This window comes from Syzygium oleosum, unplaced genomic scaffold, assembly GCF_021117445.2.
Source record: "Syzygium oleosum isolate NSW1041296 unplaced genomic scaffold, Sole_v2.1 Sole_v2.11, whole genome shotgun sequence".
NCBI lineage: Eukaryota > Viridiplantae > Streptophyta > Magnoliopsida > Myrtales > Myrtaceae > Syzygium > Syzygium oleosum.
Window position 1 is genome coordinate 10,026,547 of NW_026607495.1, and position 24,024 is coordinate 10,050,570.

At 38.6% G+C, this 24,024-nt stretch overlaps 1 protein-coding gene, 1 long non-coding RNA gene and 1 pseudogene across 2 annotated transcripts; all 3 read right to left on the reverse strand.

Annotated features, from left to right (window-relative positions):
* Positions 1 to 2,721: 2,721 nt before the first annotated feature.
* LOC115680563 (uncharacterized) lies at positions 2,722 to 4,126 on the reverse strand. Its single transcript, XM_030604383.2, has 2 exons — positions 3,863 to 4,126; positions 2,722 to 3,558 (listed from the first exon to the last, which is right to left on the reverse strand). The coding sequence occupies exons 1-2, from the start codon at positions 4,028 to 4,030 to the stop codon at positions 2,989 to 2,991; spliced, it is 738 nt and encodes a 245-aa protein (XP_030460243.2). The 5' UTR covers positions 4,031 to 4,126; the 3' UTR covers positions 2,722 to 2,988.
* Positions 4,127 to 17,925: 13,799 nt separating this feature from the next.
* Positions 17,926 to 19,078, reverse strand: LOC130139372 (uncharacterized). The gene is made up of 2 exons (XR_008817588.1): positions 18,447 to 19,078; positions 17,926 to 18,272 (listed from the first exon to the last, which is right to left on the reverse strand). It is a non-coding gene; the product is annotated as an uncharacterized LOC130139372 (long non-coding RNA).
* Positions 19,079 to 20,795: 1,717 nt separating this feature from the next.
* LOC115680470 (uncharacterized) lies at positions 20,796 to 22,098 on the reverse strand (annotated as a pseudogene).
* Positions 22,099 to 24,024: the final 1,926 nt, after the last annotated feature.

Consider the following 24,024-nt stretch of genomic DNA (forward strand, 5'->3'; position numbering starts at 1 on the left):
TCTTGCGACTCCTCCTTTGAAGCATTGTAGTCTCATCGAAGATCTCGTCTTTGTTGATTAGAAAATCGGGTGATCCGAGATCAATTCACCACAGCCACTAGCCTTTCATCTCATGTGCATAACTCAGAAATATGCACTTTTTCACCATCGGCTTAAAGTTACCATCACTAGCATTAGTATACACAGGACATCCGAATACTTGTAATCAAGAGTAATCAACAGGTTTCCCTGATCAAACTTGCTCAGAAGTCTTCCACTTGATAGCAAACAATGTATATTGATTAACCAGGTAACATGTCATGTTCACTAGCATGAGCATACCAGGTAACTTACCATCACTAGCATGAGTATACACAGGAGATCCGAATACTCGTAATCAAGAGTAATCAACAGGTTTCCTTGATCAAACTTACTCATAAGCCTTCCACTCGATAGCAAATGAAGTATATTGATTAGCCAGGTAACATGCCATGTTCACTGCTTCGACCCAAAATTCCTTACCTAGTCTTGCATGCGAAAGCATGCATTGAGCTTGCTCAAGTAAAGTTCTGTTCTTCCGTTCTACTACGCCATTATGATGTGGTGTCCCGAGTACTATGCGGTGCCTTATAATCCCTTCTCTCTTGCAGAACTTGGTAAAATCTTTACCATAGAACTCCATGCCATTATCGGTTCTTAGGCATTTTATTTTTTTTATCAGACTGCTTCCCAATCAATGCCTTAGACTTCTTGAACTGATTGAACACATCATATGTGTGCTTTAGAAAGTATACACATACCTTCCTTGAATAGTTGTCGATAAATGTTAGCATATATCAATAACCTACTTTCGAAGATATGGGAGACGGGCCCTAGATGTCTAAATGAACGTTAGTCCTAAATTTTTTGACAATTTGCCAATTTAATCCTAAACCTTTTGACAATTGACCAATTTAGTACTTTTGACCAATTTTGGTCAAAAATTGCTGACGTGAACGTCGATAGTGCCATGTAGGATAACTGGTGTTGACGTGGACAATTTTTAAAAAATTTTAAAAATTTTGGAATTTTTTTATAATTTTATTTTTTCTTTTTTCTTTCTTTCTACAAAGTTCGGAGAGGGTCACCGGCCAACCCTCACCAACCCCAGGCAAGGCTAGGGACCGCCGCTGGCAATTGGGAGAGGGTCACAAAGCCCCGATTGTTTACGGGCAAGGGTCTCGGTCCTCATTGGTCGCGGGGGCGAGGGCCACGACTTTAGCCCGCGGTCGACGAGGGCTTCGCGGCCGACGAGGGAACCGACCCTCTAGGGCCTCACGGCCCTTGCCGAGTAGCCAGCGAGGGTTGCCGGCCCTTGCTTGTGGTTGGTGAGGGTCGCTAGCTGAACTTTGCTGAGCTTAGAAAGAAGAAAAAGAAAAAAAGAAAAAAAAGAAGGAAAAAATAAAAAAAATTGATAAAAAAACTCAGAATTTCTTTTTAAAAATTTCTACGTCAGTGATTTTCGGTCAAAATTGACTGGAATGACTCAATTGGTAAATTGTCAAAGGGTGTGGGATTAAATTGGCCAAAGTAAAAGGTTTAGCACTGAATTGACATAAATATAATAGGTTTAAAAACTTCTCTAGTAATTCTCCCAATAATACACTATAATAGAACTTTCCTCTAACTTTATACCCAAGCAGCTAACTTCTCAAAAGCGTGAACAATAATAGAAAGAGATTGGGACTCCTGCAAAGACTGCTTCTCCTCACTAACGTGGAGAACAGTCGGACTACGACAGATTAGCTCATATATTTTAATTTGCATGAGATCACCGCATGAAGAGTATGTTCACTATAGCATATCAGTATGCTAGAAAGCTTCTTAATTAGACGTCCCACCAAACTAATTAAACAGATTTAGAAAAGAAAAGTAAAAGATTAGTTCTCTCTTTTTTCATCTCCCTCTTCCAAGATACTACCAATTTATTGGTATTTTAAACCAATACTGGATGGACTACCATTATGCTTAATCCGAATGACAGATATCATATGAAATGTGGTATTAAATCCCCCACACCACTCCGACCCCTAACCGCGGTCAACAGTGGTGAAAGATTAGATTTGTTTAATAGAATATAGAAAATATACTTCATGTTCTAATCAATGATCACTTACACACATATAATTTCGAAATACCATTCACATGCCTTTAAGCAAGACCCCACAATGAAAAAGACCAAATTATCCTGCTGCGTGAACTCACTTTTAACATCTTGTCGTGGGTTTGTGTCGTTTTGGTTTTAATTGGTTTTGAGTGTTTTGGGTGGGCATAAGAATTAAGGATTCGGGGATGGGCTAATTTTAAGAAAGAAACTGACATTTTCGTAAATAAGGACAAGAAGATAATTAATATGAAGGTACATAGTGGCCTCTAGAGGTAAAAACCAAGTATATATGGAGTATTCTCAAAAGTAGAATTATGCATGTGTTCATTAGGTAAAAGATAATATTGGCTCAATATTGTTTTGTTAGTTCAATTTTCTTTTATCTAGTCCAACAACCTCAACTTCGACGTAGAGTAATAAGCAATTTTGGCTGGGACAAAAGTGTAAGTAATTTTATGGAGGCTTCTATGCTTTGTTTCAATCATATCCCGCTAAAATTACATGCATTTGATCGCAATCCTCGTTCAAAGTCTCGTATAGTACATAAATCTATTACACAATGAACTCTTGATTTGTGACAATTGCTAACTAAATAATCTACGAACGGTTTCTATAGAGATTGTAGCAGCAACTGTCGAGAGTTTTTAGTAATTCTACCAATATTGAGGACATTCCGCCATAAACTTCTCGAGATAATGGCCGATTGAGAAAATAACAGCTGATACTATAAACAATAAAGTACCTTTCCACACTTATACTCTCTATTGTATTACTATTAATGCAATTTATAATTGCCTATCTTCGTCAAAAAAATCCAACCTTGTTCTTCTATTCCTAGATGTACGCGAACGAATCAGGCCTGGTCAATTCTGATGCGAAGGCATGTGAATGGCCATTGCCATCTCAGAAACCCTTTGCTCCACCTTCTTCACTACTTGCTTCCCATCAAACTCGTGCTCAATCAATGGCATCGTGTTTGAGTCGAGGTAGTGCAAGAACAAGACCATGAAAATGGAGCAAACAAACATGGGTATTGGTCCGAAGAACCAGAGAAGCAAGTTCAGAGCAAAGTACAGTGCCCTGAGCCCAATGGACCAGAAATCGCCGCCTCGGATAACGGCCACCTCGACGCTCTTTGGAGGGACTCCTGGGCTCGGCGTGCTGATGAGGTAATTGGCGTGGACGAAGTGCCGGGCTGACTGGATGAAGCATGCGAAGGCAAGGAGGAAGCAGATGAGGAGGCTGATGTACTTGATGGAGAGGGTGGAGGGCCGGGTGTCACCGTAGATGAGGTCGCTCTTGAAGTTGTTGGTGTTGCTGATCCAGGCGCCGATCATGGAGCAGAGGGTGAGTAAGATGGAGGCCAGGAACGTCGCCGCTGATATGTTGGAGGAGATCACCCCGAGGCACGCGCCAATGTCCCTCTTGTCACCCTACTAGATCGCATTGTGTTAATAATTTGAGCTTTGATTGATCATAAGTGGCACAGAAACAGCACAAGCACCTGGATCGATCAAGTTTCGGCTCTTTTGGCAAAGACCCTTTTCGTGAATTTCGTGCCATTTACTCATTTAGGTCGACCAATAAGAGGACGGTGCGGATGGTAATTTATAGTTTTTGACAGTCCGATGTGTGGGAATCAGGGGACTTTAAATTTGATTGCGCTCTTGGGCAATCATCAATTGATCAAGGAAAGTACAGTGGACTAAAATTAAACTGAAAGGAGAGAGATTTGACCTGCATGATGGCCTGAACCCAGAAGCGCTTGTTGAAGTTCTCAAACCCCATGACAGTGGTGTGAGGCTGATGGAGGTATCTGTAGAGGAGATGAAAATGGTACACGAACATGATGAGCAAGCCACACGGAACCAGCACCACATCCAGATCTTTCTTCTCAAAACCCATTTTTTTCTTCTCAGAGAACGTTGCTCAGTGACTTGACTTCTCTTAGAGAGAGAGAGAGAGTGGATGATAAGGTGTTTGCTTAGAAAATCTTGTTGATTTGCTGAATTCTTGAGGAATAAATGAGAGATTTGGGGTTGTTTAAATAGTTGTTTTTTGGCCTTTGCTAGCATAAGAGCATTTGAGTTACTGTGAGAGTAAGAAAATGTTGTAAGACACAAATTTTTGAATGAGTGGATCTCATTTATAATTATTTTTTAGTTATTTTTTTGTGATCCATAACAGACTGTTATTCTTACAGTAGATTAATGATAGTCAATTAATTATTTCTCTTGTTTTTGCACCAATAACGTCTATTGCTAGGCGGTTTGCTTATGCAAATTGCTAGTTTTTCTTGTTTCACGTAATAAAGGTTTCCGAATATATGCATGTTATTAGTGTGAGGTTGGACTTGAAATATGATGATTGATAATTCAATATATCTTAAGAAAATTGCAATTGGAACTCCCTATCCTTTTTCTGGCACCTATATCACAACTCAAACATACAACAAAATTAATGTATCTCACATTTCCAAACATAAATGTCTTGTTTATGTTAAATTTATATTTCGAATTTGAGCCGTTTACGAGACGAGACTCAAATTGGATGATTAATCGCACAGAGAAGAAGGAGAACCCTCCGCCACTACAAGACAAAAAGGAGCTCACATATTCCATAATTTATATATTTATTTGTGGATAGCATATCTCCACGGTCAAAGAAGTGCGCTAGTTGCCTATTATTTGTTAGGCGTACAAAAAGAAAGCATGTGGGCCTATGGAGCTATTGAGATAAAAGGGAAGAAAAAAGGAAAATCCAAGGTTTGTCCCTCTAGCCTATTGTAACCGCATAGTGAAGGATTGAGGGAGTTCCTTGAGAGACGAGCCCCGCACACAAGGGAAGACAGCCGACGAGAGGACCCCTTTGAGTCGCACGAGGTAGAGATCTAATTACACGATTTTGTGCTTGAGATTTTACATCCAAATGGGTTATTTATTTGTAAATATTTTAAGTTTTGGTATAATTTATTTGTGAAAAATACTCAAGCGTATGAGCGATTATAAATTTTGATTTTCCGATTATAGTAAATTATTTGCTGCCAGCTTTTCCCGTGGATCTAGATATCAACACTTGGATCGAACCACGTAAATCTTTGGTATTCTTTATTATTCATCATTTTTTTCTTTTGTGATTTCACACTGCCTTAATTGCAAGATCGTTTCGTGTTAATATTATGGTTCATGTCCTATTAGAAGTAGAAGATGCTCCTCGAAAAACTACATTCTGCCTTTGCATAAAGTTGCCACCAACAAGGAAGCTATAGGTAATGCAACAACGAATCTTGGATGTCATATTTATATATAATGCCTATAGGGAATATCAGTATATTGCCAAATATAACTTATATGATTTTTTGTTATAACTTATCGTTATTATGCAAAGCAAATAAGAGGTTAATCATACTCAAGCAACGTTACATAAGGCAGAGTTTGGAATCAAGAATACTATATCTAGGTAAAAAAATGCCATTTATTGGTAATGGATCATGTATCAACATTGACACGGCTAATCGAGTTCCTAGCACATGATTAATTTATATGAGTATCACATTTTACTTAAGATAGTCGTAGGATTGAAGTTGTTTTACTATACAATGAAAAGTAAGCTCAGAAGCATACAAAGCAGCCCATGTACAGTGGTCATATCCTCAGATGCACAAAACTCAGCTTAATTATCAAATCAAATTAAGCAGAGCAAGACCTCTAGTATTTTTTGTCATCAGGTAACTTATGAATGTGAACTCATATTCAGCTGACCATGACTCGGACAACGAGGTAGGAGAGGATCAGACAGAAGCCTAAGACGAAGAATATTCTTATTTCAGCTTCCAATCACGGACATAACTCAAACAAGACAATATCTCATCCCATTTTAACGTCTTGTGGGCCAAGCTCAAGACTTGTGGCCGTCCTTGATCAAGCTCAAGATAATGAATCTTATCTCCATTACGTGGTTTGTTCAGAAGAAGCTTTCTTACATGTTGGCCTGATTTTTGGCATATCTCCCATCATTTTCTTTTTTCTTTTTTGGTTAATTTGGATATAGAGTCACATGATTTAACTGTATTTGATTCATCTTAGTATGGATAGCATCCAAAATACGACCAAATAATCAGTCTTATCTCCATTATATGTCCTGTTCTGAAGAAGCCTTCTTATTGTTGCAAACTTAAGACGAGATGTTATGCATTTCCTTTTTCATTCCGCGGAGGGACTAATCTTCATTACAACTAACCTTGGGTAGGATACGAAATCTTACGAGTAAGGCTAATAAGGTTATGCGAGAGCATAATTAAATTACGGTGCCATTTTCTATAAGTGTAGGAGCCATTTTGAAACATAGGCAATTCGAGAACATTTGTGTATTTGATATGCTGCTTATATGGTAAAGCAAATAATGCATCAATTGACTAGCATGATAAAGGTGAAAGTTCTGGGTAAGTAACAACATAGGACAGGCAACGAGGACTGGGTTTTCTTGATTTTTGTGAAATCCCCTAGATGGAGCGGGATTGTCTTATTTTTTATTCATTTAAAGAGATGGAGTAGTTGAGATTCGTGCGAACTAGCCCGGACACAATCTAACCAAAAAACGGGTTAAGAAAAAGTAAATCAATTGGTTTTCGAGAAGAAAAGATGAAAATTGCTCAGCTCAACGAAAGAGAATCAAAAGATGATTGCCTTGCTACTGCATATAAGGACTTTTTACTGATTTTATATTTGAGGACGACAAGGAGATTACTACACCAACCTGACCGCAACATAAAGAGAATCAAAAAGCGAAAAATAATAGAAATATTGCAACTCATTTTATTAGTTATCTTAGCTTTGATCGAAGATCACCTCACTTGCAATCTTTTGCACATGTAATCCTAGTTATCAAAGCATAGTCGGCTAAAATAGAAAACAAGAGATTCTTATAATCATTTAATGTCAGATTTGTTGAGAAACCTCCTAATTGATTTTGAAACTAACAAAACTGTCCATTGTTTTGAATCTGATAATTGCATAGTAGTGTCTTTCTTATGGTAACTACTCGTAAAGAGAAGCTTATTTAGATTCAATCTATTGAAGGTTGAATGTTTCGATCATGAAGAAAAATCTATAATCTCGATGTTATTCAAACTTTACTTCTTGTTGTTCAAATATCGTGATAATCATTGCTTGGATATCATCAGAGCAACAATATGGATATCGGCTAAATTTATACGTGCATGCATCTGATTACTTCGACTCTACGTTTGTAGCGTCCTTACCTTGGGGTTATTAGTGCGACGTCCCGTTTGTTATTAAGCACAAGCGGAAGCAATTAATTTGGGACAATCACAATCATAACAAACAACGGGGTTATGACAAACATCATGAGCAAACCTTGTATTAATATGTAACATCCTTATCTTACCCTCGGAAACCAGGGAAAGCATAATAGACAAAACACACTATTGCCATTTTACTTAAACATATTTTACAAGCCCCCTGTACAAGCCACATCACAAACGAAGGCCAAGGTTAATCCTAGCTCCTCTATGTCATCCTCCATCTTACGGACCTGAAAAGGGAAAACAACGGGGGATGAGTCGGGGAGACTCAATAAGTAAATTCACTAATACTCGTGCAGGATGATGCCTCGCCATTGTACTAATGCATACAAATATTTTCCCCACCTTATGTCGATGGCAAATCAATAGCAAAGACTTTGGCCTCGCCCTTGTTATGTTCACATGGAAACTCACCTTTATCCGGTCACATAGAAATGCACAAGAAAATTTATACGTGCAGCATCAATAAATACACATACCGACATACATATAAGATTCATTTATCATCATCCTGGCTTAACCAGGGCATCCAGCTTCATGCTAGGCATCCTGGCTCAACCAGGGCATCCCGGCTCAACCGAGGCATCCCGGGGCTAGCTCACCCGAGGCATCCGGGCTCAACCAAGGCATCCTAACTCAACTACGGCATCCAGGCACTAGTTTACCAAGGCATCCGGGCTCAACCTAGGCATCCTAGCTCAACTAGGGCATCCCGGCGCTAGTTTACTGAGGCATCGCCGCCAACGCTATGTGACGACGGTCTTCTTCTTTCATTTAGTGATCACACATCATGGGTCACACAAGCCGGTGTATTATCTTGATTTCATTAGTCCATGCAATCAAGTCCAAAGGCGTGCCGTGCTTGTGTAATCATGATTTCTAGAACATTCGCCTAGCATGCGGGTCACGGTCGAGGGCACATGGTTCGGTCCGCCATGCCAAGCGCTGGCTCGGAGCCGAACTTGGCCAGGATCTACACATCTCAATGTAAACCCGCACCAATCTGAACTCGTCCCGTGACGCCACAACATGAGTATGAGACCATACGATACCTCGTTTCGTGACTCGTACGTGCCTTAACTTACGATTATGAAGCAAAACAAGAAGCATTCATGCAAACATTGAGCATCATAGACACGGTAACTATCATCTTATAAATCAACAAGCATGGATGAGAACATCAAGCATGGTAACAAGCGATGCGTGCAACATCGAGACAAACAACACGCAAGTCTCAACAAAGGTTCGGGTGAGAACTCAAGCCAACAACGCATCATAATTTCCTATCCCAAGATTAGGGAATCCACTTACATGCCGCTTTCCAACCACGTAACACACCGCCCAATCCAAGTGTTAGGGAATTCACTCACCTATAATCACCTATAATCACAATAAAACGTCTACGGCGGTCGACGGCGGCAAATAGCGAGAGAGAGAGATGATTGGCGTGATGGTGTGAGAGTGAGAGATGTGAGGAAGAAGAGGTGATGTGTGTAACTAAGGGGGGGAACCAAGCCTATTTATAGGCAAATCACTAACTTATTCACCAAGTTTAAGAGTCAAAGCTTGCTCTACAAGTTCTTAACTCTCTAGACTCTTCAGAATTAAAACTTGCTCATCAAGCTTTGACCAACTTGTTCACTAAGCTTTGCCAACTTGCTCACCAAGTTTTGACTTTCTAGAATCCTCTTTCTTGTCTCTCGGCTCCTTCTCAGTTTCCCCCTTCGTATGACCTCCAATCAAAGCTCAGAATATCTCATTTGAAAGCTTAGAATGAGCACATCAAATCACCAGAAGACAGTATGTCGAGATTCAAGCGTTCTCATATAGAAAATGATGAATCTTTGAAATCTAACAAAACCGGCAGTTTTTGCACTATTCTAGAAATCGGTCTTAAAAACATAGTAAATGAACTCAGAAAATTCCCAAATTTGAATATGTCATAAAAAAGACATTACCAAACATGTTTCATGAAGAACACGAAATCTGAATATTTTTGTAAACATAAATTTTAATAGCTCAAAGACAGGATAAAAACAATTCGCTGGAACAGAATTCTTGCTTCTCAAAGTAAGCTCTTTTCAGAATCCAAATCATCTCCAAAAATTCTCAAATTTATATATGTTATAGAGAAAGAAGTTCTCAACAACTTGTATGAAGGAAGTTTGTTCAAAATCGAACTAGAAAAGTTTGTAGAAAATAGAGAAAATGTAAACATCACAGAAATACCCATTCTGGGCAGTTTTATACGGTCCGAAATTAGGCTATCGTACTACTCATATCAAGTCCAAAAATTCTGAAATTAAAGTATATGAAACTTCAAGATGTTTGGAGAAACTTTTAAGAAGGAAGTGTTTGGAAATTCGGATCAAAAAATTCTCCACAAAAATAACAAAACGAAGGGGTACAGAGGATCCGAATCTTGGTTTTTCAGAACAAGAGTAAAATTAGTTCCGATTGGGGAAAACCTCCAAACTTAACCTATAGCCATTTCCCGGGGATTGAAATTGAGGATGTTACAACGTTAAAGCTGGATATCTTCATTTTGGGGAGACTACTTATGGCAATACACATTCAGACACAAACTTCAACTGTCACAACTAGTAATCTATTTTGGATTTCCTATTTAGAAAGTGTTGATCCTCGATCTTAAAGATTGTTTTGCAACAAAATCCCGCACGCAAGACATCTTTGATTGATTGGCAATTACTTCTTAGACAAGCTACTTTCCTTAATAGAATAACTTTACTTACGGAAACTGAAGATTTTCTTATATGGGCAACGAAATCAATAGGGATTCAGATTGTATCTCTCAAACAGCTACGCAATCTTCTTTATGTAATCTCGTCTAATGGGTTGATTGAAGAGTGATCCTATGAAGACTGTCCAATGGGTAGATTGGAAGTAGAGGAATATAAAATGAGATAAAAGTGCCGAAATAAAAAGAGATGACTTGAATAAATAATTCCAAAGTGCAAGATAACTTCGATCTTACATACTTGTCCTCCTGAGCTACAAAATGTAATATTTGAGAGGCACTGAAATAGTGAGTGAGTGAGATAGTGAGATCTATCATATACTCGAGTATTATCACTCACAGTTGTAAATTCTTATTGATTCACTAGTAAAATCCAACTAGTAGACTGTCAGCGTGGAAGAGTGAACGTAGGCTTGATCTAAGCTGACCACTATATATTATGTGTGCAATTTCTTCTATCTCAAAACTCTTGCTGATTATTTTTTATAGACTTTTGCACACTGGTGAATCTCATTGCACCTTTGTCAATATTCATACTCTGGACTTAGTGCTCGATGAATATCATCATATTACTGACGTTGTTTAGACCCTGATTCTTTTGAATTTGACAATATTTATCTTGACTACTTTGCTTCCGCTTTAATTTATCAAAATTAGTTAAAATCACCATTCACACCCCCCCTCTAGGTGATATTTGCTAGCTCCAACAAGATTCACTTTTCTTTCCTTCTTGCTATCCGGGAATTCGAACGACATCAAATTAAATAAGAAACCCTCGTTGCGTCTGCTAAAATAAAAGGGACTAAAGCCTCTTCCGAAAAGAGATAAGATTCCAGAAAAATAGGTTCAGTAGCATATAAGGCAACCAATTTAGCTTAATATTCTGCAAAAGATTAGCAAGTGTATTTCCTCTTCAATTATTATTTTGTCATCAATTTGAGCTTGAATATACATTGATATGTAATTTTTTATGCGTTTGACCGAAAAGAGAAAATCTAATAATGATGATGAAATTGATGGATTTTACATGTACTGGAATGTTAAATTGTGGAAACCTTAACGGGGTAAGCAAATTTGCAAGAACACGTGTTTTGTGATTGATTGAATAATCTTTACAACGATTACAATGTGGGTATTTACATCCCACAACTTGCAGTTATTTGCAAACAATTAAGAATTTGAATTTACGAATAAATTCCTAGTGCTATTTACAGTTATTAATAAGCATCATTCTTTCGAAGATCCTAAGCACGATCCCTTATTATCTATCAGTGGTTATGCATAAGGAGTAACAAATTCCGAGATTATAGGAATAGCCAACTGGCACTCATTTGCTTGCGTCCATCATGTTTGTCTTCGACGAGCTCCAACGGTTACCAAAGTTTGCATTAGCTAGCTGTTGATGACCCTCTTTCATTGGTTGTTGACACCTACATTTTGACTAATCATTTAAGGTTTAATTGCATAGAAAATTAGGAACTAATATTTAGCCTCTAAACAAAAATAATAATATAATTAAATTTCATAACATATAGTTTTTAGGAGCATTCACTATCATTGAGTTCATTAATTGCATTTGCATTGGACCGTGGTGAATGGACCTGAATTGGTCGCGTGGACTCGGCCAGCTTTTAGCAAAATTCTGCCAGAACAAGGGAAGTAGTGGCTGAAATTTCAAGCCTAAAAATCAGGGTTATTGAGCTTTAATTGAGTTGGGTTTAGCTCATAAGGTTAAAATGGTTTGAGTTTAATCAGAATAAAGCATAAAGGGTTAAAGTCTATTATTAAGCCCACATGCTAGCAAAATTTGGCCAGCCCATAGACGAAGCTGCTGTCCCTCGCCGCCGGTCCTTGCTGCAAATACCGAGTTCCAACCTTGCCGAGCCGAGCGCTATCGTGAGCAGTCCTTCCTCGGCCGAGTCCCAATGGTACGCCATTGTCGGCCAGCCACACCGAGCTTTGTCGTAATCCACGAGCCGGCCACTGAGATTCCCCTCACCATCATTGCACACGGCCGTCCCCATCGTGAGCTTGCACCGTTGGCCACCGTTGCGTGATCAACCGTCAAGTTCGAATTTGGAAGAAAATCTTCAAGTTAGGTAATAATCCTTATACGATTTGATTTTGTAGATTTATTGCCTATTTTGAACGAATTGTCATCTAACATGATTATCTTGAGATGCTAGGCATATCTAAATTTGTTTTATTTCCCAATTTGACAATGTGCATATGGTCAACAGTCCGATCTTATATCCGAGATACGATTCGCGACCGCACGAAAAATTAGTGAATCCGATCATCATGCCATATGATATGATTGTCAGTTTTATTTGTTGCCAAATTTGAATCGATTCGAGTGTTGGCGCATATCTTTTCTCAATGCTTTTCTTTTTGCAATGAATTTTATCTTTCTTTGATTGTTTCCTTAAAAGAAAATACAAAAATCTCACAATAGATTAGGATATATTTTTCTAGATAATCTTGCTGGTTAAAGGTAGATTTAGATAAGATTTCATAGCTAAGTTAGGGTAGTTTGAGGTAGAATTCATATTTAGATCGATCCTAGAGGATTGTTATAGGTTTCCAATCTAAATTAGGATTTGATTTAGTTTATTTCCTAGTTTAAATTAGAAAGTATCTTAATTTAGATAATGGAATTTTAGTAATTTTTAATTACGAATTTAATAAAAAACCAAAAATATCATCTTAGGATAAATTAGATTTCTTTCCTATATGAGATTACATGTCTAAATAATGGAATTTATTTATTCCGAGTTTTAATAAAAATACCAAAAATATCATATGCATGTCATATAGTTTGCATGTTAGGTTCATTTAATTAAAATTGCATGACATATAGGTTAGTTTTCATTTTAAGATAAAGAAAATGCCAAAAAACAATTGATTGTGTTGGTGTGTTCAATTCCATTTCTTCCTTGTAATTTATTTATTACAATGGTTGCGGACCCGCATGATCACCTCACATATTAGTGGCTAGGTTAAAATCGATTCAAGCTGCCTGCAAAAATATTTTTGAAAATAAAAGAGAAAGTTACCGAAAGGGCTTTAAATTAATCTAGCGTAATCAAGTCACTGAATTCATTTAATCTTTGGTTTGTAGAAGTAAAGTAATCTTCCACATTTGGGTTTCTAATCGACTCACTAAAAATGATTAGTGATGCTTCCAAAATGAAAATGACTTGCATACTAAATATTGTACCTAAGTTGCTAATTAGTATGAGCTTGAGAGAACTCGATCTAGGTATAAGCTTAGTAATCCATTAACCAACTCCTACTTGATTCATCTTCGGGAGGGTCGCGACATTGGTGAATGGCTTTCTTCGATAACTTTTGTAATGTCTGTTTTTGATGACTTTATCGGTAAGTTCCCTCCAAGTTGTCGACTACTTTGTTCATTAACGATTTCTATTTTGATGTAATCTTGCTCTCATCGAGTGAACTCACCATTTGTTGATAATCTTAAAAAGTTAACCACTTTTTGGTGTCCATATTACTACATAGACCACGAGTTGGAATATGAGAAGGAGAATATCAGACAGAAGCCGAAGACGGAGGATCTCATATAAGCTTCCAATTCTCCAACATATAGGTGACTTTGATTTCTGTTGTCGATTTCATTCTTACTTGAAGACATTAACTTTCGAAGTTGTTAAGATTCCCTCCCACAAAAGGAAAGGGAGTGTAAATGCAAAAGAATATGTCACATGCAATACATGACATCTATCTATAATCGCTTAGAAATAATTTCTATTTCAGGCCTCTATTTAGCATGATGATAATATTTTATTGGTATAGAATAGCATAGTATAAAGCATATTAACTAAAATAATAACTAGCACTGTACCTACCGAAAATATCATATAACACCATGGACTGGCCCAGAGTTCCAGGGCCCTCCTGGCCCACTGAAGTACTGGAACAGATGGAGTGGAGCCCAAACTTTACTTTCTCTAAGCAAGTTCCAATGTTTTGATGCTCATCTTGGGGAAAATTGTTCAAAAAATCCTTAACTTATTGCACTTTTGCCAATTCAATCCTAAAGCCTTCAAGTTTATCAATTGAGTTCTAAACCTTTTCACTTCTTGCCAGTTGAGTCCATCTGACCAATTTTGGCTGGAAAGTGCTGACATTGGCTGGCGTCGACCATTCGACCAACGCTGATGTGGCAATTTTTTAATTTTTTAATATTTTTTTCAAAAAAAATTTCTTTTTCTTTTTTTCCTTTTTTTTCCTTTTTATTTTTTTTGCCCTTCTTCCCTCTCACTGGACCGGCCAAAGGTGAGACCTTGCCGGTCTTTGGCAAAGGTCGCCCTTGCCGACCACTGGCGAGGGCGAGCCTCACCAAAGGCCCTTGACCTCACCTAAATCTAGTGAGGCCGACCGCACTGTTGTTGGGCGAGGGAGACCCAGCTGACGGTGAGTTCGACCTCGCTAGTGGCCGGCGGGGACTAGCTTCACCAGAGGGTCGGCGAGGTTGACCTCGCCGGCCCTCACCTTTGGCCGATTCGGCGACCATCCATAGGGAAGAAGACCAGAAAAAAAAAAAGAAAAAGAAAAAGAGGAAAAAAAATATTAAAAACTTGCCACGTCGGCGTTGGCCAGACGGCGGCATTCACGTCAGCTCTGGGCGGCCAAAATTGACCGGATAGACTTAATTGCCACGTCGCCGGCCCTCACCTTTGGCCGATTCGGCGACCATCCATAGGGAAGAAGACCAGAAAAAAAAGAAAAAGAAAAAGAGGAAAAAAAATATTAAAAACTTGCCACGTCGGCGTTGGCCAGACGGCCGGCATTCACGTCAGCTCTGGGCGGCCAAAATTGACCGGATAGACTTAATTGGCAAGAAGTGAAAATGTTTAGGACTCAATTGGCAAATTTGAAAGGTTTAGGACTGAATTGACAAAAGTGCAATAGGTTTAGAACTATTTGGACAATTTTCCCCTTATCTTGCTAGTGGATATTCTAATTTTTCTCGGGATTTGAAAGATGCATGTACTTATATCATTTTTACTCTAATTTTCTTCTGTCTCTAACCAGTATTCTGATTAGCAAGGTATAAACATAGACATCTTACACATTTATGTTTAGTTAACTTTGCATGTGATTGATGTCCAATTTTAGACCTCACTTTAGGGGCCAATACGATCCCAACCTACCGAATGATTACTCTTTTGTCTAACTACATATGGAAGAAAATACAACCTTTTTTATTACATACGACATCGGATCTTAATCCAATTACAACAGATATCCCAGCTAGCTATTTATGTGATAGAGTTCGATAGTACTTATATCACCTTTGCCTTATCGTCACATAGGCTCTATCCATGACCTTTTTATTAATAATATTTTGAATTTTTTAATATTTTTTTCTTTTTTTTGTCCTTTTTTTTTTCTTCTTCCTCTTCCTTGGCTCATGGCTAGGTCGCCGTCGCCGGCACCGGTGACCGGCCACAGGCCAGGCCCGGCGAGGGCAGATCGCAGCCTGGGCGAGGGCCACCCTCGCCAGATCAGGCGAGGGCGACCCTCGCCCAAGCCGCAAGCTGCCCTCGCCAGCCACAGGCTAGGAAAAATGAAGAAGACCCACCAAGAAGAAGAAGAAGGAAAAAAAAATTTCTTTTCCATTTCTAATTCTTGTTCCCAAAATCAAGAATCAACTTTTTATTTATTTATTCTTGATTCTGTTCCAAAACTGATTCTGGGAACAAATTTATACCCGGGAACAAAAAATTTACCAAACGGATTTCTGTTCTTTTTTTGTTAGGGGGAACAAAATAATAGAATCGGGTACTGTTTGGCAGGTTACCAAACAGCCCCTAAGTGATGTGATATATTTTTTTTCCTTGACACTAAATGCGTTCCACTTGTTAAAAAAACCTGTTTGGGATCTATGACATCATTTATAAACTAATCTGGTAAACTAATCTTCGTATATTTCATAATCTTCACCATATTCCTTTTTCAGTCACGCAAGAACCCTAGTTTACTCAACTGGGGTCTGAAAGTGGAGTGTCCAGCTAGTCATGTAATATGGAAGGATGAAAATCTTCCTGCATACAGTATTTTCTTTATCTATTATTTAAAGGTTAATATCACAAAAAATCCTAAACTGATATATATATGTGACAAATTTATCCCAAAATTTTTTTTTGACCAACAAAAATCCCAAACTGGTACACTGGTGACAAATTTACCCTCCGTTAAAATTTACAGTCAAATTGCTGAGTTTGATGACACGTAACAGTTGACGGATGTAACAGTTTAAGGTTTTACCCTCCGTTTATCACAGGTGTATCGGTTTGTGATTTTTTGTAGTATTAATCCAATTTAACGGAAATTAATGGAGGGTAAAATTGTCACAAATATACCAGTTTGGGATTTTTTGTGGTTAAAAAATTAATTTGGGGTAAATTTATCACAAATGTACCGGGTTGAGATTTAAATTTATCATAATTGTACTAATTTAGAATTTTTTGTGGTATGAACCCATTATTGAAAGGTGACGCCCAATGTAAAAATAAATGTCCCATCGGCGGTGAAGTGTCCAAGCTAATCAACATTTGCATTATAAAAAAGGGTTTTATGAGTGGGCCTTGTACAGGGAGTAAGACATCCTTCACTGAATTACGTTAGGTGGGAGAAAGCGAGCTTGAATTTGCAAAATGAAACGACACCATGGCATCACTTTTTCGACGTTATACACAAGCACCTAACTTGCTCAAAAGTGTGTGGAGTTCGCCATCTCTTGCACGTAGCAAAAGAAGAGTCTAGATATAATAGACAGAGATGCGTGTAATATATAATTGCTCTTGTTGACTTTGGAAAGTTAGATGGGCTTTATACCAACGACTGGCTAGAAGAGTCAGACTTGACGGATTAGCTGATGCTAGACCACCACATAAAGAGCATGTTCACCATTTTGTATTAGTATGCTGGAAGCTTCTTATTTAGAGGTTCCAACAACCTATTAAACAAATTTATAAAAGAAAAATAAAAGATTAGTTCTCTATTTTGTAGGGCCATTTAAAATTCCAAATAATATTCACGTTGGTCCTTCTTTTGTCACCCTTTTCCAAGATAATAGCAATTTATTGGGGAAAAGAACAGTAGAAGTGCCAAAAATTGTGCACGGCGCTCACTTTAGTGCCAAAAGTTTTTATCGGATCACTTAAGTGTCACCTTTTCAAAAAAATGATCACTTAAGTGACAACTCCAATATGAGTCGTCGGAAATCCGACGTGACCATATTTTATTAATTTTTTAATCCTACGTTGCTCGTCGGCATGCCCAGTCAACATATAACCCCTAAACGATGTCGTCTAAAAGTTGTAAACAGTGATCGTTTAAGTGCCAAATTTTTTTTAAAGTGATCACTTGAGTGCTAGTCATTGTTAAAAAGCGATCACTTTAGTGCCAGTCATTGTTAAAAAGTGATCATTTCAGTGCCAAGCACGTACCAGCAAAAACAAGTGATGGTGTAGTTTTGTGCTTGCATAAGTTGCACAAACATGTGCTGATGCAAATACAAACCAGTAACATCAATCAGCTGCACCTCCTTGTGTAGCTCGACCAATAAGCACAACCGAGAACCCCTCCTCAACAAGGTAATTTCATTCCTCTCTTTGCATGCAAGCTGTTTGTTGAAATGTCTCTATGAAGTTGTGAAGTGTACTTGAGAAAGTTGCTTAAATCTATTGACTGAAGTGTTCATCATATGTTCAAATCACAGTAGGAACCTCAGATTCATTTACATCGTTTTTGATTAGTGAGACTTGAATATGAAATTGAGAATAACACAAAGGAACAGATTTGAGGGAAGAAAGCCATGGACTGCTCCCGCACGTGGCTGATGTACTTGAGCGTGCACCCCTTCACAAGGCCGTTGTAGTCGACGAACTCAAGCTCCGGCGGGGGAATCGCGCTCTGGCCGTTCCAAGGTTGCGGTTGGGAGTCCATCACGATCGAGATAATCGCCTTTGCGGCGGACCTAGCAATTGCGTTAGCGCTAGCCATTGGATCACACCTCGAGTGAAACTCCCTATGGACTAATAACAAGAAACAGAGCGTCAATATCGAAATCAAGGAATCAAAATCGAACTCTGTTAACAAACAGAAACTTTAGTTCGAAAAAAGCATCAGAAAAAGCCATGATTTTTTACGGATAACAATTGAAGATAATCGAAATTCTCAAAACTTGCTTGTCGCGTAAGAGAATCTACCGTCTATCTTATCTATCTCTGCATCTCCCCAATATCAGCCCTCTTCAACTGTATCGTCGATAGTGTGAGGCAGTCAAGGCGTCGACATACATCTCAGAGGAAGGAGATAGAGTGGGGAGAGAGAGAGTGAACGAGGGACAAAGTCGAATAAGAGAGAGTCGTTCTGAGCTCGTTTGCCATTTTTTCCCCAAATTGACAAATTGGGGCTAAATTAGGGCATAGAAGCAAATTGAGCACATCATGTTCTTCTTCACGCTGCAACCCAAGACGAGAGGAAAGTTATTGATGTCCTCGATCATTAGCCCCAATCTGTGAAGAAAATCAATTCGCTTGACCTCGATCGTGACTGGAAGCTCTAGCCCTTTGAGAACAATCCCAATCCCGTGAAGGAACTCGTAAACCCTAGCGCAATCTCCATCCTCTCGCTCTTCATCTCTGCCAAGTTGCGACAATTGTCCAGGGACAAGGAGGAGTCCCTATCCATCCGGCCTAGTCGAACCTAGTTCAGCATCACCACGACTGCATCGTCCGGCCTGGAGGACGAATTTTGCTTCAAGACGAAGGTCATGAACTGCAAGATTTGCAAGATTCGGCGGTCGTAGCATCACTGCAGAGGGTGGTTCAATCACCATGAGAACTTGAATGAGAGAGAGAGAGAGAGAGAGAGAGAGAGAGAGAGAGAGAGAGAGAGAGTGGCGTCGTTTTATAATTAAGGCCACCCCATCGTCCACATGGACTTTCCTTTTTTAATGGAAAAGCCACGTAGGCATTGAAATTTAATTAAAAAAGTCACGTATTAATTTTGGCCGGAATATTTCGCCGGTGACACTTAAGTGATCGTTTTTTCTCCGATTTGGCACTTAAGTAATCTGGCAAAAAGTTTTGGTACTAAAGTGAACACCGTACACAACTTTTGGCATTTATAGTGTTATTCTCCCCTATGTATTGCTATTTATAACTATTAATTGTCATTATGCTTAATCCAAATGACAGCAACCATATCAAATGTGGTATTAATCCCCTACCCAACTCTACCTCGGCTATTCATCTTTTCTCTTCCATTCCAAACTCCCTCAATCAAGTAATAACTCTCAGCAAGAGAGGCTCCATTTTTTCAACTCGAGTTAAGATTTTCTCTCCCAATCTGATCTGGGAGTATTTTGTTATTTTCATCTAGGTTTTTTTCTTTTGCTTGCTATTGATACTCTTCTTCGCTCCCTGGACATGTTTTCCGCTTCTATCGTTAAGAATCAAAGCGTCGCTTCAGCTCCTTCAGAATACGGTGAGTTCTTACTACTAGAAGCAGTTATATGACTTCTCCAAGCTTTGAAGCACTCATCTCTCAATCTAGATCTAAATCTAGGAGTTTCTTAGAGGCAGTTTCGTGCTCGTCAACCTCCCCTAGTCTAGATCTACATTCGGGAGCTCGATCAACCTATTTTTTGTTGTCTTTGTACGGTGATGGTATTGAAGACATTGAACCTAGGGGCGCACTGCCTGAGACAGATTTGTTCTTATGGGATAAGAGTGTGCTTTTCATAGCAGATTGTGGTTTGTTGATCTACTCTGCTGTTGGGGATTTGTTTGTTTTGAGCATCTCATGTGTCATCTTGAGATATAAATGAAAATTTACTTTCGACCAAAAAAAAAAAAACTTCACCCCTAACCACGGTCAATGGTGGTGAAAGATTAGATTTGTTTAGAAAACATATAGAAAATGTACTTTATTTTTATTCCAATAACCATTACCATACCTCTATTATACGGAGTACGATTCACATACCTCTAGGCCAAAATCCTTTATTGAAAAGACCAAATTGTTTCTCCTTGCAAACTCATTTTAGCATCCTATTGAGGGTTTGCGATGATTTGGTTTTTAGTTGGTCTTCGAGTGTTTGAGATTGACATAAGAATTACGGATTTGGGTATGACCCTTTTTGGAAAAGGAATGACATTTTTGTAAATAGGGATACAATGATAATTAATGTGAAGGTGCAAAGTGATCTTCAAAGGTAAAACCTAGGTACATATTTGGTTTTTTAAAAAATGAAGGTAAAAATATTGATTTGATATTTTTCCCAATTGGTTTTTTTTTGTTCGAAACCCCATTTGTTCATTTTACGAGGATTTAACATAGTCTTCATACAATGTCTCATACTGTATAAAAATCAATTAATGGCTGAGATCTTTTATTTTGTGATCAATCACGGACTAAGCAACCAATAAAGGGTTTCTGTGGAGATTGTAGGCGCACCCTTACTTATATCGAGAGTTTTTAGCGATTCTACTAGGTCATTCGACCATAAACTTCTGGGAAAACGGGCTGAAGGAGAAAATTACAGCTCATGGTACAAATAATAAAGTCCCTTTCCACACTTATTTCCAGTATTTTATAACAACTAATACAATTTATAATTGCCTATCTACCTCAAGAAAAATCCAATATACAAACAAATCACGCCCGATTCAATTCTGATGTGACGGTATGTCTAGTGGCCATTGCCATCTCAGACACTCTGTGCTCCACCTTCTTCACCACTTGCCTTCCATCAAACTCGTGCTCAATCAATGGAGCCGTGTTCGAGTCGAGGTAGTGCAAGAACAGGACCATGACAATGGAGCAAGCAAACATGGGTATTGGTCCGAAGAACCAGAGAAGCAAGTTCAGAGCAAAGTACAGCGCCCTGAGCCCGACAGACCAGAAATCGCCGCCTCGGATAACGGCCAACTCGACGGACTTCGGAGGGATGCTTGGGCTTGGCGTACTGATCAGGTAGTTGGCATGGACGAAGTGCCGGGCCGACTGGACGAAGCATGAGAAGGCTAGGAGGAAGCAGATGAGGAGGCAGATGTACTTGATGGAGATGGTGGTGGGCCGGGTGTCGCCGTAGACAAGGTCGCTCTGGAAGAAGTTGTTGGTGGTGTTGCTGATCCAAGCGCCAATCAGGGAGCTGAGGGTGAGCGAGACGGTGGACAGGAACGTTGCCGCCGATATGTTGGCGGATATGACCGCGAGACATGTGCCAAAGTCCCTCTTCTCAACCTGTAAGATCACATTGTGTTAATAGTTTGAGCTTTGATTGATCAGAAATGGCACAGAAACAGCGCAAGCACCCGAATTGATCAAGTTTCGGCTCTTTTCGCAATGACCCTTTTCTTGAATTTTATACAAAGCTGATTGCACAACCAAAGGTCGACCAATTAGAGGATGACGCAGATCGCAGTTTATAGTTTTTGACGGCCCGATGTGAAAGAATCGGGGGAGTTCGAATTCGACTGCGCTCCCAGGCAATCGTTAATCGATCGAAGAATGTATAGCGGACTAAAATTGAACTGAAAGGAGAGAGATTTGACCTGCATGTTGGCCTGAACCCAGAAGCGCTTGCTGTGATTCTCAAATCCCATGACAGTGGTGTGAGGCTGATGGAGGTATCTATAGAGGAGGAAGAGATGGTACCCGAACATGATGAGCAAGCCACTCGGAACCAGCACCAGATCCAGATCTTTCTTCTCAAAGCCCATCTTTTTTGGCTTCTCTGCGAGATGTTGCTCAGTGACTTGACTTCTCTGAGAGAGAGAGAGAGAGAGGGAGAAGGTGAGTGGATGATTAGGTGGTCCGTTTGCTTAGATAATATCGTTGATTAAAGAACTGATCTCTTCGGGACCAAAGGAGAGATTTGTGGGTTGTTTAAATTGGTGTTTATGGCATCTTTGACTTTCTATTTCGAGGCGGCTCGCTTGTGCAAATTGCAATTTTTTTTCTTGTTTTTCTTTGTCATATCACGTTGGACTCGGAATCCGACTATGATTGGCACATGTGAAACTCCATATGAACCTCAAGATTCGATGCACACCCTAGTTTGCCGCTACCGTAGGTTGGACCTGACATATCATTGTTCATAATTCACTATATGGTAAGGGGTATGCAATTTGTAACTCCCGTTCTATTTCCCAGGGTTGTAGTTGTTTTATTATATAATGAAACGCTTAAGCTAATATTTAGTTCGTATTAGTAAATCTTCCGAAAGGAAAATAAGATCAAGTAGGGTCAGTAGCGTATCAAAGCAGCCCATTTAGAGTGGTCATATCCTCATATGCGCAAAACTCACCTTACTTATTATATCAATTCAAGCAGAGCGAGTCTTTTTTTTTTTTTCAATTAATATTTTTGTCATCAAGTAAATTATGAATATGAATTCATATATCATCATGACTTGGAATATGAGGTGGGAGAGGAACAGACAGAAGCCAAAGACGAAGAATATTGTCATTGCAGCTTCCCATTACAGACTTTATCTCCCAGGAATTTTTCAAATTTTAATATACAGTGACATGATTTAACTGCGTTTGATTCATATTAGTATGGATAGAATCCAAAATACGACCAAATAATCAATATTTTCTCCATTATATGTCATGTTCTGAAGAAGTCTTCTTATTGTCGTAAATTTTAGACAAGGGATGGTATGTGTCCCTTTTTTGTTCCACATATTGGAGCAATGGATCCATGCCACAACTAACCTTTGTTGGATACGAAATCTTACTAGTAAGGCTAATAAGGTCATGCGAGAGCTTAATCAACCTAAGGTACCATTTTCTCTAAGTATGAGAGCAAACCCGACCAAAAAACTAAAGGACTAGATTTGGTGCAAATTGAGTTAAAACTCGTCAATTCGTTTGGAAATATAGGCAATTTGAGTATCTTTGTGTATTTTGTACACTAGTTATATGGTAAAGCAAATAATGCAAGAATTGACTAGGATGATAAAGATAAAATTTCAGAACAAGTTACACTAGTTAAAATATAATATATATATCTATGGGTTTATAGTCCCTTTATATACATGTGACTTCACTTCACACATTGGCTTAAACTTTTGGGTTGGACATTGATACAAACATAGACATCTTGTTCAGTTAACATTACATGTGATTGATGTCCAATTTTTGTAAACTACTAATCAAAACATATGGTTAGAGGAAGTTTTTTTATCACAGGCTGAGCAGCCCATTGTCCTGCCTAGGACGGCCTGAGCCACAAGGGCTTGCAGATAGTTTGTACTAGCTTGGTTAATGATATTTAGGCTCCTTTTGTTTCATATAAAATGAATGATTTAAAAACATATTTCTAAAAATAATTATTTATATCGCATGAAATCATTAGTCAATAGAAAATATTTTCATTATCGATAGCAATTTATATCAAATATGAAAGTACTTTTGTGCACTTATTTTTGTAAGTAATATAAGTGGTCATTTTTAGGAAAATATTTTCTAAATAATTCCTTTTCTATGAAACGAATGAACCTTAATAAGAAAATCCAGCTCTATCATGATAGGCAACCATGGGTATAATTGTGGGCTTGACTAAGGCCTGATCCAAATCCCAGCCAGCGGAAGGCTCTCTCTTTTGTCTAACCACGGATGGAGGAAATAACAACCTTTTGTTATTAAATACGACATTGCATATCAATCCAATTACAACATGTTAAAATATGTCGAGTTTGAGCTGTTATGAAATCCGACCCGATTGAATAAGAAAGAAATGCAAAAAAAATTTCTTTAATAGCATATGGAT

Coding starts and splice junctions, on each gene's coding strand:
- LOC115680563 (XM_030604383.2), bottom strand. CDS start 4,030: ATGGGTTTTGAGAAGAAAGATCTGGATGTGGTGCTGGTTCCGTGTGGC. Junction 3,559..3,862: donor GGGTTCAGGCCATCATGCAG/GTCAAATCTCTC, acceptor GCGATCTAGTAG/GGTGACAAGAGGGACATTGG.